Source organism: Equus asinus, chromosome X (genome assembly GCF_041296235.1).
Source record: "Equus asinus isolate D_3611 breed Donkey chromosome X, EquAss-T2T_v2, whole genome shotgun sequence".
Classification (NCBI taxonomy): Eukaryota; Metazoa; Chordata; class Mammalia; order Perissodactyla; family Equidae; genus Equus; species Equus asinus.
The window spans coordinates 57,691,039-57,703,835 of NC_091820.1; the positions used below are offsets into that span (position 1 = coordinate 57,691,039).

The 12,797-nt window shown below is 37.9% G+C and overlaps 1 protein-coding gene across 7 annotated transcripts in view; it reads right to left on the bottom strand.

The window, feature by feature from the left end:
* HDAC8 (histone deacetylase 8) overlaps positions 1-12,797 on the bottom strand; it is a 199,857-nt gene that overhangs the window by 138,326 nt on the left and 48,734 nt on the right. For 5 of the 7 annotated variants that reach the window (XR_011499882.1, XR_001399070.3, XM_014847580.3 and 2 more), the window contains exon 5: positions 3,577-3,689. The exons of the other annotated variants lie outside the window; for them this stretch is intronic. Coding sequence is in view for 3 of the 5 variants with exons in the window: in XM_014847580.3 (XP_014703066.1) it covers positions 3,577-3,689 (113 nt within the window). In the remaining 2 variants the exon portion in view is untranslated. The remainder of the gene's footprint in view (positions 1-3,576; positions 3,690-12,797) is intronic. 7 annotated transcript variants of the gene reach the window in all.

Here is a 12,797-nt window from a genome sequence, read left to right on the forward strand (position 1 = left end):
AAGACGTATAATGTGGCAACCCCTTGAAAAACGTGACCAATACCAACAGTAGGCATTATATAGTGAAAATCTAATTATCAAGTGCCTCTCTATGATACAGATCTGGTTATAAATGCAGTTCACCCAAAGTCCCACGTGCAGTAAGTAACTTACAGAACATCTTTCTGGCTAAAACATGGAAGGTCGAAAGTAGCCCTGGAGTTTTAAAGCCTGGAGACAGACAGGGGAAAACCTTTTCTGGAAAGGAGTCTCCTCTCCATGTAAACAGAGTCAGAAAGTGAATCGAGGCCTGGGAGATAGTAGATGTAATACTTAGGAGCCACTACTTATTTAGAAAAACACACTGCCCACCTCCACAGCTTTCCTTCCAGAATCACATATTGTCATACTATATCCAGATGCCATATCTCTAAAATGGAAGGACTATTAGCAAATTCATGTACTATCCTCTTTTATACTTCAAATAAAAAAGTTATTTCTGTTTACTTAATGCTTTCAGTCTTCATCAGAGGCCAACAGAGACCTTAAAAAAATCTTAACTCCATTTGTATATCACAGGTATGTTGGAATTTCCCAAGCCTTATGTTTTGCCCTAGGGAGGCAGTTAAAGGCTCCAGGCACAAAGCAATAAGTAAACAAATTAAAATAAAACAAAATAAATAAAAAGAGCATTTTAACTTAGAAACTGAAGTATAAACAAGGATACCTCATGAAAACCCTGATTATCTATCCATCCAGAAAGGCGGTACCAATTTACACTTCTATCAACGGTGTAGGAGAGTTCCCAGTTTCTCACACCCTGACTAGCATGGGTTATTATTATTCTTTTTAATCTTAGGCAGAAAGAATGGTCTTGTTCTAATTCGCATTTCTCTGAGTACTAGGGTGTTGAGTACCTTTTCATATGTTTAGTAGGCATTTGTATCTCTTCTCATGGGAAATGCCATTAGGCATTGTTAGAAAATCATACTTTAAAAAAGGACATAGACAGATAGGCGGAGGGTATGGGGCTTGGTGTGAAAGAGAAGAGTGGTCAGGTAGACGTGAGAAGGCGAGGACAGGGTAGGAATGCTGGTGAAGCCACCACAGGATGCTAGTTATGGGAGCACGGGAGATTTAAAATAAACCAAATGTGTAAGAGTTTGGAGGTGGGGCAGGGGTCACTGGAAGGGAGGTGCTGAAGAGGGGAAATAAACTGAAATGAAACACACCATAAAAGTTGGCTAAAACAGGAAACTCTAAATGGTGTAGAAATAACATTGCAAATAGAAAGAACGGTTTCAGGTGACAGTCTTATTTCATTCTTATGTGGTTCAATAGGGTTGATTCTATTCTTGAACTCTGATACTAATAGTTTGAATTTAATAATCATTCATTCATTCAACAAATGTTTTACTGAACCACTACTATATGCATAGTTCTGTTTGTTCAAGCCATTGTGCAGGACAGAAAGAAGTAAACAACTTGATCTCTGCTCCGGAGGAACTGAAAGTTTCTATGGGAGAGGAAGACATGGACACATTAAAGAATTTACTAACAATACAAGACAATATATACTTAAATATCAAGTCAGTGATATAAATAATACAGGACTCGAGCAGGGAGAGAGAACACTTGGGCTGGAGTGGTCAGGGCAAATCTGCTACTACTGGAACGTAAACTCCTGGGTAGAACTTGGGAGAAGCAAAAGGTGAGGAGAAAGCAAAACGCAGTTAGGAAAAAGTGATGCAAAGTCAGGGAGGTGGGAACAGTGAGATGTGTCTGGGGATCACTGAGTAGAGCAGCCTGGACAGCAAGTAGTGAGAGAAGGCTGGGGAGAGGAGGTGAGGCCTCTGAGGCAAACCTCAAAAGACAGGGCAGAGTGTGGACTTTACCGTGAAGACCACTGTTTTTCAAAGTACGGCCTATGCAACAACCGGGGTGTTGTTAACATGTAGATTCCCATAGTCTAGTAAATCTGAGCATCTGGTGAATGTGGCCCAGGAATCTGCATTTTAAAATAAGCTTCCCCAGGTCATCAGGATACACATACAAGTTTGAGAACCATTACTATAGGCCAAGGCTTAGCAAACCAAGTGGCTACATAGCAAATATTTTATGTTTTACAAACTACATGGTCTCTATCGCATTTTTGTTCTTTACAACCTTGTAAAGACATAAAAAAACATTCTTAGTTCCCTGGCCATAGAAAAACAAGCCGTGGGCCAAATGTTGCCCTTGTTATAGGCAATAAGGAGCCTCTGAAGGTTTTGGAGCAAGGTGGTGTTTTGCATTGGCTGAGTATTCCAATATCCAAGGGATGTGGCTCTCAAAATAGTATGTTGGTTGTTTTAACCCTTTTCTCTTCTCTCTGTTACCTTTAATTTTCTGTCACCATTCCATGGTAGCATCCATCTAGGTGAACTCCCTGGGGAAGTTCCCCCCATAACTTCTGCTTTCTTTCTCTGTTTTGGCAGCAGAGCTGACCCTAGCTAGCCTCCATCATATACTATTCTTTTTTTTTTTTTTTTGAGGAAGATTAGCTCTGAGCTAACTGCTGCCAATCCTCCTCTATTTGCTGAGGAAGACTGGCCCTGAGCTAACATCTATGCCCATCTTCCTCTACTTTATATGTGGGACGCCTACCACAGCATGGTGCGCCAAGCGGTGCTATGTCCGCACCCGGGATCCGAACCGGCGAACCCCAGGTCGCCGAAGGGGAATGTGTGCACTTAACCACTGCGCCACCAGGCCGGCCCCAATTCTTTTCCTCTCTTATGCCTTGATTATGTTAGTCTGTCTCCAAAAATCCCTGGAAACAGAGAAGCAACAATCACTGATGTCGGGGAGGGAAGGGAACATCCTCAACTAATTTTACTCAATAAGTGTTTCTAGATCAATGGAAATATGTGTCACATACAGGATTTATTAAAGAAACAGAATGTGAGTACCGTCACTGAAGCTCTACATTCCAGATGGAAAGTACATAGGAGGGCTGGACACATCCTTTCAGTGAAGTCTTCTAAAGAGGGGATTAACGGGGTTAAGGCAAATTGTTAAAGATTCTGCTGCTATTAAAAGTTAGAGAACATGCCCTGGGTTTGTGCAGGATTAAGTATTTTAGCAATATAAAGAAAGCGGCACATGTTCTGATTGCTACATGAGTTGGTATCCCTACTGGTGAAAAATTCAGAGTGTTAGTCCATCATGCACCCATTCTATCTTGAGAGAAGCATCCAAACCGTCAGCGCTAATTGTGGATTTCACTTGAACCTATGGAAGTGGCCCAAGGGAGGTTACTGAGCACTGGAGTAAACACTGGGTAGAATTTCCACTTTTTAAGGTTCTCTAACTGGAGAGCTCTGCTACTAGAGGAGGGGAAAGGAGAAATTACAGGAACATGGTATTTTAAAGTGTCTTGGTCAGCAAAGGAGGAATTGCATCAATTAGAAGAATCTCTACCTACTTTAGGATTTTCAATCAGGAAAATTTCAATTGCATCAGGCATTTCTCCTCTTACCAGTTGCCTAGAAGCAGCTTTACTGATAAAAATCTGCTGTCCTAGCAGCGAGGCACCTTTGGAAGTGAAGGGCTTACCATCTCCATGGTGCAGATCCAAATCCACATAGAGAATACGGTCAAATTTCCGTCGCAATCGTAATATTCCCAGGACAGCATCATTGAGATAACAAAAACCAGATGCTTCATCTCTGCAAGAAAACAAGTTGCTACAGCCAACAGCCAAAAGCAATCCAAGGGAGTCTTTACAGCCAAGGCTCCAACCCTTGAGATCTCTTCTCTTACAATTCCCTCTTCTTTTAAGAAAAACAAAAATCTACCTACAAAGATTATATAGTAAATGGTCCAGAATGATCAGGGAATGAAGTGTTTCAGTGAAGTAAATATTCAAGTTGATTGGTAACATTTTCCATTGAGGATCCTAGATTTTCAAAGAATTAGAATATTATAACTATATTGACCAAAACAGAACCTTTCTCTAATGATTCATGAATCAGTTAAGAAATTTGTACTTCCCTGGGATCATCATGATGAACTCTGATTGTCACTTACAGGACTTTAAGAAAGCTAGAATCTAGAAGGGGCCTTAAAGACAACCTTGCTTAGCCAGATGTAGAAGATGTTAGAGATTGGATTCTCTGTACTGACCCTTTGACATAACCTAGAGGTTTTTTTTTTTCTTTGAGTAAGTCTTGGCACTTGTTGCTCATAAAAACTGTGTGTAGAAAGTACAAACGTATAACCTCCCGGGCAGCATAAAGTTGTTGCCTTTCCATAAACGTAATTATTACAAAGGAGATTGAAGCAGTCTCTTCTGAAGTTATTTTGTTTCCTTCACTAAAATTATCTTCAGTGACTTCACTGATGTCCTTTAACTTTTTTGCTATTGATGATACTGTGTCACTTTACCCTCTTGCAAACATTAACCTACTCTTTTATTACATTTCCATTAAGCTGTGTTGAGCAGATCTAAAAGAACATTCTTTATCATCAAAAGTGTATTATAATTTATTTTTAAGGCCTCATCCTAAATGCTTCAGTTTCTTTTGCTTCCACAGACACTTCAAATATCCAGCCCATTTTTTCCCCTAACTTTTCCCTGATATTTTACTTGAAACAGAGTTCTGGCAGTGCATGAGCATCATTTAAAATGGCATCTTTGCTACTATTATACTGTAAGATCTTTCTGGTACCTACACAAGGCATAAACTTCTTCATGAAATCTCTTCCATAATCACGTTTTATATTCTGAACAATGCCCTGGTTCACAGGCTGAATCAATGAGACAGGTACACTGGCGAGCAGGAAGTTGGTAAAAATATCACTAGACATTGAATCTGCTCATGAAGGTGAACTCAGTGATCAGCTAGCAAAAGAATAGCTTAGCCTTGGGAATGCAACCAGGAAAGAAACAACTAGAGAAAAACATTTGTCCATCCATGAATTCTCTGTAAATAAGAGTTAAATATGTGACTTTGAAAGTTCTTAGATGCTATTTTCCAATTATGAAAAGCTTATATTTTATAAGTCTACTGTCTTAGCACAAGAAGAAAGAGAAAATCTCTGTTCCTAATGAACATCAATAACTTGTGGGGAGGTGGGATGGAACATTGTGTTAGGCAAAAAGAGGAGGGAGATGGGGAGGAGGAGAAATACAAAGCACTACAAGATATACTTCCTTCCCTCGGACAGCCTACAATTAAGTTAGGGAGACAAGTCATATGCACAGAAAAACAAAACCAAAAAAACAAACAAAAAAGGCAAGTAGAAGTAATATGACCTGTAAAGGAGAATACAGAGAAATTCCATAGACAAAATTGACAAAGCAGAGTCATCTCATTGACAGTACTAAATTTTATCTGAGCCCCATGCTTCTAGAAATCAGCAATGGTTAAGAAACCCCCCGTCCTTTTGTGTTCCAAGAAATAGTTAACCGCAAAGGACCGCAAAGAACCATCTTCATGATTCCTCATGACTCCCATAAGACTCACAGATGACTTCCTTGTTTACCTGCCTCCATAAAACGCCTGACCCCTTTCCTTTTCTTTGAGATATTCCTCATTAATGAACATGCTCTCTGTGGCAACAGCCTGAATAATAGTACCAATGATAAATAATAATAATGTCTATAAATCAGAAAGGCCTTTGTGAATGTGTAATATTTTCCTAATATTTTCTTAAATTAAAGGTGCTCTATTCTCATTGGTTTATAGAAATAAATAAGTGCTTAGATAAACAGAATATTCCTAAAATTCCCAGAAAATAAGGGAATTGAACTTTTAAGACTTTTAATGTGCTAAAAAAGTATTCCTATAAAAACAAACTCAGGGGCTGGCTCCGTGGCCGAGTGGTTAAGTTCGCGCGCTCCGCTGCAGGCGGCCCAGTGTTTCGTTGGTTCGAATCCTGGGCGCGGACATGGCACTGCTCATCAAACCACGCTGAGGCAGCGTCCCACATGCCACAACTAGAAGAATCCACAACGAAGAATATACAACTATGTACCGGGGGGTGTTGGGGAGAAAAAGGAAATAATAAAATCTTTAAAAAAAAAAAAAAAAAAACAAACTCAAAAGTTTTAAGAATTCAAGTTTACATAACTTAGGTAAATCTTCGGCAAGCAAGACTAATTTAATAATTTTGGTTTATTAGAAACAACTATGTCTTTTCTATTTTATCCTTGTTAATTATAGTATACATCTAGATTTTCATTCTACTCAGGTATGTTCTTTGCAAATTGACACAGGCTTACTGATTGAATGAACTAACACTGCTTCTACTAAATGTTTGAGGTTATAACAAATGTAAATTTCTTTAACCAAACTGAGCCATCATTTTGAAAACTATTTCAACAGTAATTGTTTCGCATATCAGTTTGAAGATAATTTACAAGCTCTTTAGGTAACTGATAACTTTAGGCTGATACTAAATTGAGCTAATTAATGGGTATTCACTGGATACCTAGATCATTTCTAAGTAAGAGAATGCATTAGTCACTAAGCATAATTTTGGATTTATATGTTTTGCTTCTTATTTTTACATGCCACAGAGGCTATATGTGTTTGGGTCTGTTAATGAACATGTTCTTTTTTGCCACTTAGAGAAGTTGTACTATAAGGGATGTGTATGGACATAGAAAGTCGTAGAAGGTTCACAGAAGAGGAATTTCATTTGTTGAAATCAAAGTTGGCTAAGGTTTGATGGGCTTATTTGTAAGATTTCCAAAAAGAACTCTAGTATCAAATATTATACTGATGCAAAACTAGAATTTGACTCTCTTAAAATGACAAGTTTTTTGGATTATTGGTCTTCTCTTAATAACAGGCTGTAAAGGTTTTGCTTTACTGTCTAAATAATCTTTCTCGATAACAAAGATTCTGTATTTTACCAGAATAACCTTCTATAGTTTATGTTGACTTTATTATGTCTTTGATTTTTTAAGAAAGCAGTTTTCTCACTTAGGAAAGAGATGAGATTCTTTACAATCATATTATTGCCTATGTTTACTCTTTAAAATTGTCTATTGTCATTTTGATGAAATAGAGAACCAATTATTGCTTTTCAGTAATCCATCATCCTATTTTAATCGGGTCCCAGAGTGCCCCTGGAAAATCACAAAGAATTTGTTCTTTCACCTCATAGAAAGAGAGGTACATGGGTCGGCCCTGTGGCCAAGTAGTTAAGTTCGTGCTCTCTGCTTCGGCGGCCCAGGGTTTTGCCGGTTCGGATCCTGGGCACGGACATGGCACCACTCATCAGGCCATGCTGAGGCAGCAGCCCACAGGCCACAACCAGAATATACAACTATGTACTGGGGGAGCTTTGGGGAGAAGAAGTAAAAAAAAAAAATTGGCAACAGATGTTAGCTCAGGTGTCAATCTTTTAAAAAAAAAAAGAGCGGTACTAGAAATAATTAGGTTTAATTGATATGTTACTACTGATAAGATGCATGGGAAGAGTTGCCAAATCAGAAGAGATGCTCAGCCTTCTCTAGGTTAAACTGGTATAGGCAAAACGTTATTGATATAAATATTTCAGAAATTGTATGCTGTATAGGAAGTTCCTAGAGATTCATCAACTCCCTTGTTGCCCATGATATGTTTCTCTTTGTGAGTCCTGGTGCTGCTTTGCCAGATGTTAGACAACTATAGTATAGTGTTTTTAGTCATAATTTTTAAATTTTTAAAATGTTAACTTGGTCTCAACTTTGCTTCTTGATTTTGAATCTAGCATCCGCTAAGTCATTAGTTTTCAATTGGAGAGTCACATCACTTATGCATGGAATTTTATTAATATATGGATGTTGAAGACCTACTCCAGTTTACTGAAGCTCTTTACTTGATGTTCGTGGTATATTCTGGGTGTACTCTAACCATATGCTTGGTATAGTCACAGCGTATTATATCAAGATTATTATATGTTATATTTGAAGATTTTGGTCTCTATAAAGATTACATTCATCCATCGTTACAAATTAGATATGATACTCTCTCTTCTTTGAAAATAAAGTTAATCATTATATTTATGGATATTTTGTATAAAGACTTTCTTTGGATTGATTTTTGTCTTGTTTTGCATGCCACAGAAATAACCACATGTCCTTGTCACCTGCATTATTATTCTCGTAATAAACTCTCATCAGATCTTCCACTTTTGAAAATGATCAGTAGCAAGTTACCCACAGCTTGTAAGTCTTTTGCCATGTACAGATAGTTTTTTTACTGTTTTAATGTGATGTGTCCCTGAAAGCACTGATAATCAAGAACAAGCTAGAGCGCTTCATCTTTAACAAAGAAAGACTGTTTCAGAGCCCCATGGAAAAGGATTATGCCAAGTACTGTGGGGTACAAGCTTCTGATAATATAGTTTAAACAACTTTGAGACCACACCGCTGAACTGAGTCAGGATTAAGAACTCTAGTCGAGAAGCAGATGGGTTAATGAGACTGCTAACGCAAGGCTGAGTGGAACAAGAACTAATTACATAGACCTGAATGAACTGATGAGGGATGATGGTGGGTTTTGTTTAGAATATTGCTCATGTTTTAATGTTCTATTTTCTGGACACATATGGAACTCATTTCTCCTTTTCTCTTACACTATCTATAACTCATAATAATTTAGTAAACCATGCCTTTGTAAACAGAAATAAAACATTCATAAATGATATCTTATTCCGCCTGCCTGAGCCCTATAAGATTCAGAAACTCTTATCGAGTATTCTTATTTTCATAGCAATATAATTATCTGTATACATTCAATAAGAATCTGTCCATCCTACTTGTTATCAGGACATATTGGAAACATTGGTTATGTAACCAAGGCCTTGCCTGGAATGTCATATTTGTGAATGATGCTCATTGCATCAGATATGATCAGACACTTTTAAGGAAATAAGGTTAACTTTATTGAGCTAATGCACGCAAAGCCCTCTTGGGAAAACTGGCCTGGTACCTGGCTTACATGGTTCCCAGACTTACAAGTGAGGAAGGAAGGTTACTTCCCGGCAGGCCCTGTAACTATAGGATATTCTGGGGACCCCAAGAAGAAAGGAATTCTCCCAAATTTATAGGTACTGCAGATAAAATCTTATCTTGGCTTCCTAGCCTTAATAGGCTTTTAAAATTTCAAAGTGAGATTTCCTATGAAAACTTCCAGTAAAGCAATCTTAAGAAGGTCTATGTGGTAAATTACAACTCTTGCTGCACCTATGTAAATAATCAGGCTAAATCTCATGAGACCTAACTTTTATTTTTAATTTTTTTAATTGAGGTAAAATTCATATAATATAAAAATAACCATTTTAAGGTATATACTTCAGTGGCATTTAGTACATTCATAATATTGTGCAACCTCCAAGTCAATCTAATTCTAAAACATCTTCATAGCTCAAAAGAAAACACTGCGCTAATTAAGCAGTCATTCCCTATTCCTCCCTCTTCCTAGCCACTGACAACCACCAATCTGCATTCTGTCTCTATGAATTTACCTATTCTGAATATTTCATGTAAGTGGCATCATACAGATGCAATCTTTTGCATCTGGCTTCTTTCACTTAGCATAACGTTTTCAAGGTTCATCCATGTTGTAGCATGTATCAGTACTTCATTTCTTTTTACGACTGAATAATATTCCATTGTATGTATATACCACATTTTGTTTATATAATCATCCGTTGATGGACATTTGGGTTGTTTCACCTTTTGGCTATTGTGAACAGGGCTGCTATGAGCACTTGTGTACAAGTACAGCCATGTGTTGCTTACGACGGGGATACATTCTGAGAAATGGGTTGTTAGGCAATTTTGTCATTGTGCAAGCATCATAGAGTGTATTTACACAAACCCAGATAGTACAGCCTACTACACACATAGGCTATATGGTACTAATCTTATGGGACCACCATTGTATATGCGGTCTGTTGTTGACTGAAATGTCCTTATGTGGCGCATGACTGTATTTGTTTGAGTACCTGTTTTCAATTATTTTGGATATATACTTAGGATGGAATTGCTAGGACATATGGTAATTCTATGTTTAACTTCTGAGGAACCACCAAGCTGTTTTTTTACAGTGGCTGCACCATTTTAAATTCCTACCAGCAGTGGACAAGCGTTCCAATTTCTCTATTTCCTCACCAACATTTGCTATTTTCTTTTTTCTTTTTCATTCTAGCCATTCTAGTGGGTGTGAACTTGTGTCTCATTGTAGATTTAATTTGCATTTCCCTGATGACTGATGATGTCAAACATCATTTTGTGTGCTTGTTAGCCATTTGTATATCTTCTTTGGAGAAATATCTATTCAAGTCCTTTACCCATTTTTAAATGGGTTGTTTGTCTTCTTGTTGTTGAGTTGTATGAGTTCTTTATAATTCTGGATACCACACCCTCATCAGATATATGATTTGCAAATATTTTCTCCCATTCTGTAGTTGTCTTTTCACTTTCTTGATAATTTCCTTTGATACATGAAAGTTTTTAATTTTTATGATCTCCAATTTATCTATTCTTTTCTTTTGTTGCTTGTGAGACCAACCTTATTTTGAGGTCAAGAATAACCTTTCTTTGAGATTATCATTGATCAAAAGAGGGGTGACTGTATAGAGAAATTTTGTGTTTCAAAGGAAAACTCCGCCTCATCTATAGCACACTATTCCAGGTTATCACAATCTAGTTATTGTCTTTGAGCTATTTTGCATCTCTTTATAAATTGCAGGTTACTGATGAGTATGCAAACTTTGTCTTCCGTGGTAGAGATATAATTGACTTCCTTCCTCATGTGGAAAAACCAGTTTGGGTACCTTTTTGAGAAGTGGACTGGATCTTGTTACCTTGCCCAAATTGTTGATCCTTACCAAATTTTCAATTCTTCCAGTTTTCTTCATTATCTGGCTAACATACTCTAAACTAACTTTTCCAATTTTTCTTCCTCCTCACCTGACTGGGAGTCACCAAGAACTAAAACCTGACTGCCCAAATCCCTATTGGGACCCTATGTTGCCTTACAGCTTGCTCTCTTCTCTGGGATCTGAAGCAGCCCTGCAAGCCAAAGTCCGATATAAACCTGGAAGAACCCATCACCACAGCAGACCACGCATAACTGGAATTCTCCTTGAACAAGCTGCTGCCTAGACCACTAAGGAAGTCTGGAGAAATGCTCAGGTCATGCACGTCTTTACGTGAGAGATAACCTAGACTATGGACAATGTCACCAACAGCAGTGACGTTCTGGCTCCATGAGTGGTGCTGCAAGATGGAAAGATTTTCCTCCACTAATGTCTTAGAATCCACTTGACTGGTTACCTTCAGGGTTCGGTTCTTGGCTCTTTTCTATAATATAACCTTTTATATCTGTATTTCTGTTTTTTTCATTTTAGTCTTCCTTCTTTTAAGATGCTGATTCCAAGACCCTAAAAACAACTGACTTTTGCCACCACCTCTCAACAGATGGTTCAACTGGTTTTACAGGAATAACATGAAGTGTCTTCAAGAGACTATTTCTTAGACCCTGCTTCACCCCACTCAGGAGGTTGATGATCGCCTTTGAGTTGCTTGGTGATGAATGATATTTATCTTGAACAAAAGGGGAAAATAACATTGAAGTTTATCTGAGCATTGTGCTCCCCCAAAAGCAGTGATGGTTAAGAAACCCTTCCCTTTTGTTTTCCAGGAAAAGGATAACTGCAAGGGACCATCCTAATCTGGCATATTATTCTGAGATAAGACCCATCTCTGTCTTTCCTAAGGACTCCCAAAAGACTCATGGATGACTTCCTTGTTTACCTGCCTCTATAAAACCCCAGAGCCTCTTCCTTTTCTTTGACATATTCCTCATTAATAAGTGTTCTCCCTATTGCAATAGCTGAAAAAAATCATTGCCCTCAACTGCCCAGTGCATTTTGTCTTTCACATCATCAACACAAATGTATTCAGAGGATAGACCAGGTTCAACAAACACATTTCTGACAGCTTTGAGAAATGTGTCTGCAGCTTTGTGGTTAGGCAATTTTTTTTCTTTACCAGAAACATCTAGTTTCTTAAACGCCCTAGTGAACTATAAACCACAAAGTCAATCTTTAAGAAAAAGCACAGGGCTCAGTTGGCTGCATTTGCTCATATACATTTACTGTTTTTATGTCCGTCAGGCCAGAGATCAGGGATTCTTGGCTCGAGACATTTATATAAAACATCAGGTGGCTACCTCATGCAGGCAGAGCCAGATACCTGCACTGTTCAACAGCTTAATTGTTGCTGGCAAAGATTTTGCAAAAATCATCTTATTTTTTTTCAGTCCCGGTATCAAAAGTCAGCATTATAGATTTCCAGTGTTTTCTTATTTGGACCTTCCTGAGACTTGATCAGATACCTATCTTCTTTTAGTGTTAGCATAACTCTTATAATTCTTTACTTTCATTTTAGCTGTTTTGGAACCAGCTGGTAGTATGGTTTGGCTTTTCTCTGTTGTTGGCATATAATAAAAATAATAGCCAATATTTATTGAGTGATAACCCTGTGCCAGGAACTGTACTAGGTGCTTTCAATATGATAACTCAATCAATTTTCACAACAAACCTGTGAGATGGGCCATTTTACAAATGAGAAAACTAAAACATAGGGAGATTAAGTAACTTGTCTAAGGTCACACTGTTAGTAAGTGGCTGATCTTGAGTTTGAATTTAGGCCGTCTGGCTCCTCAGCCCACAAGATAAATAAATCACTTTGCTAAACCATTCTGATGTCATTCTATCAACATCTATTGCTTTTTCTCTTCCTTGTCATTTCCTCCACTTCTCCTTCATGT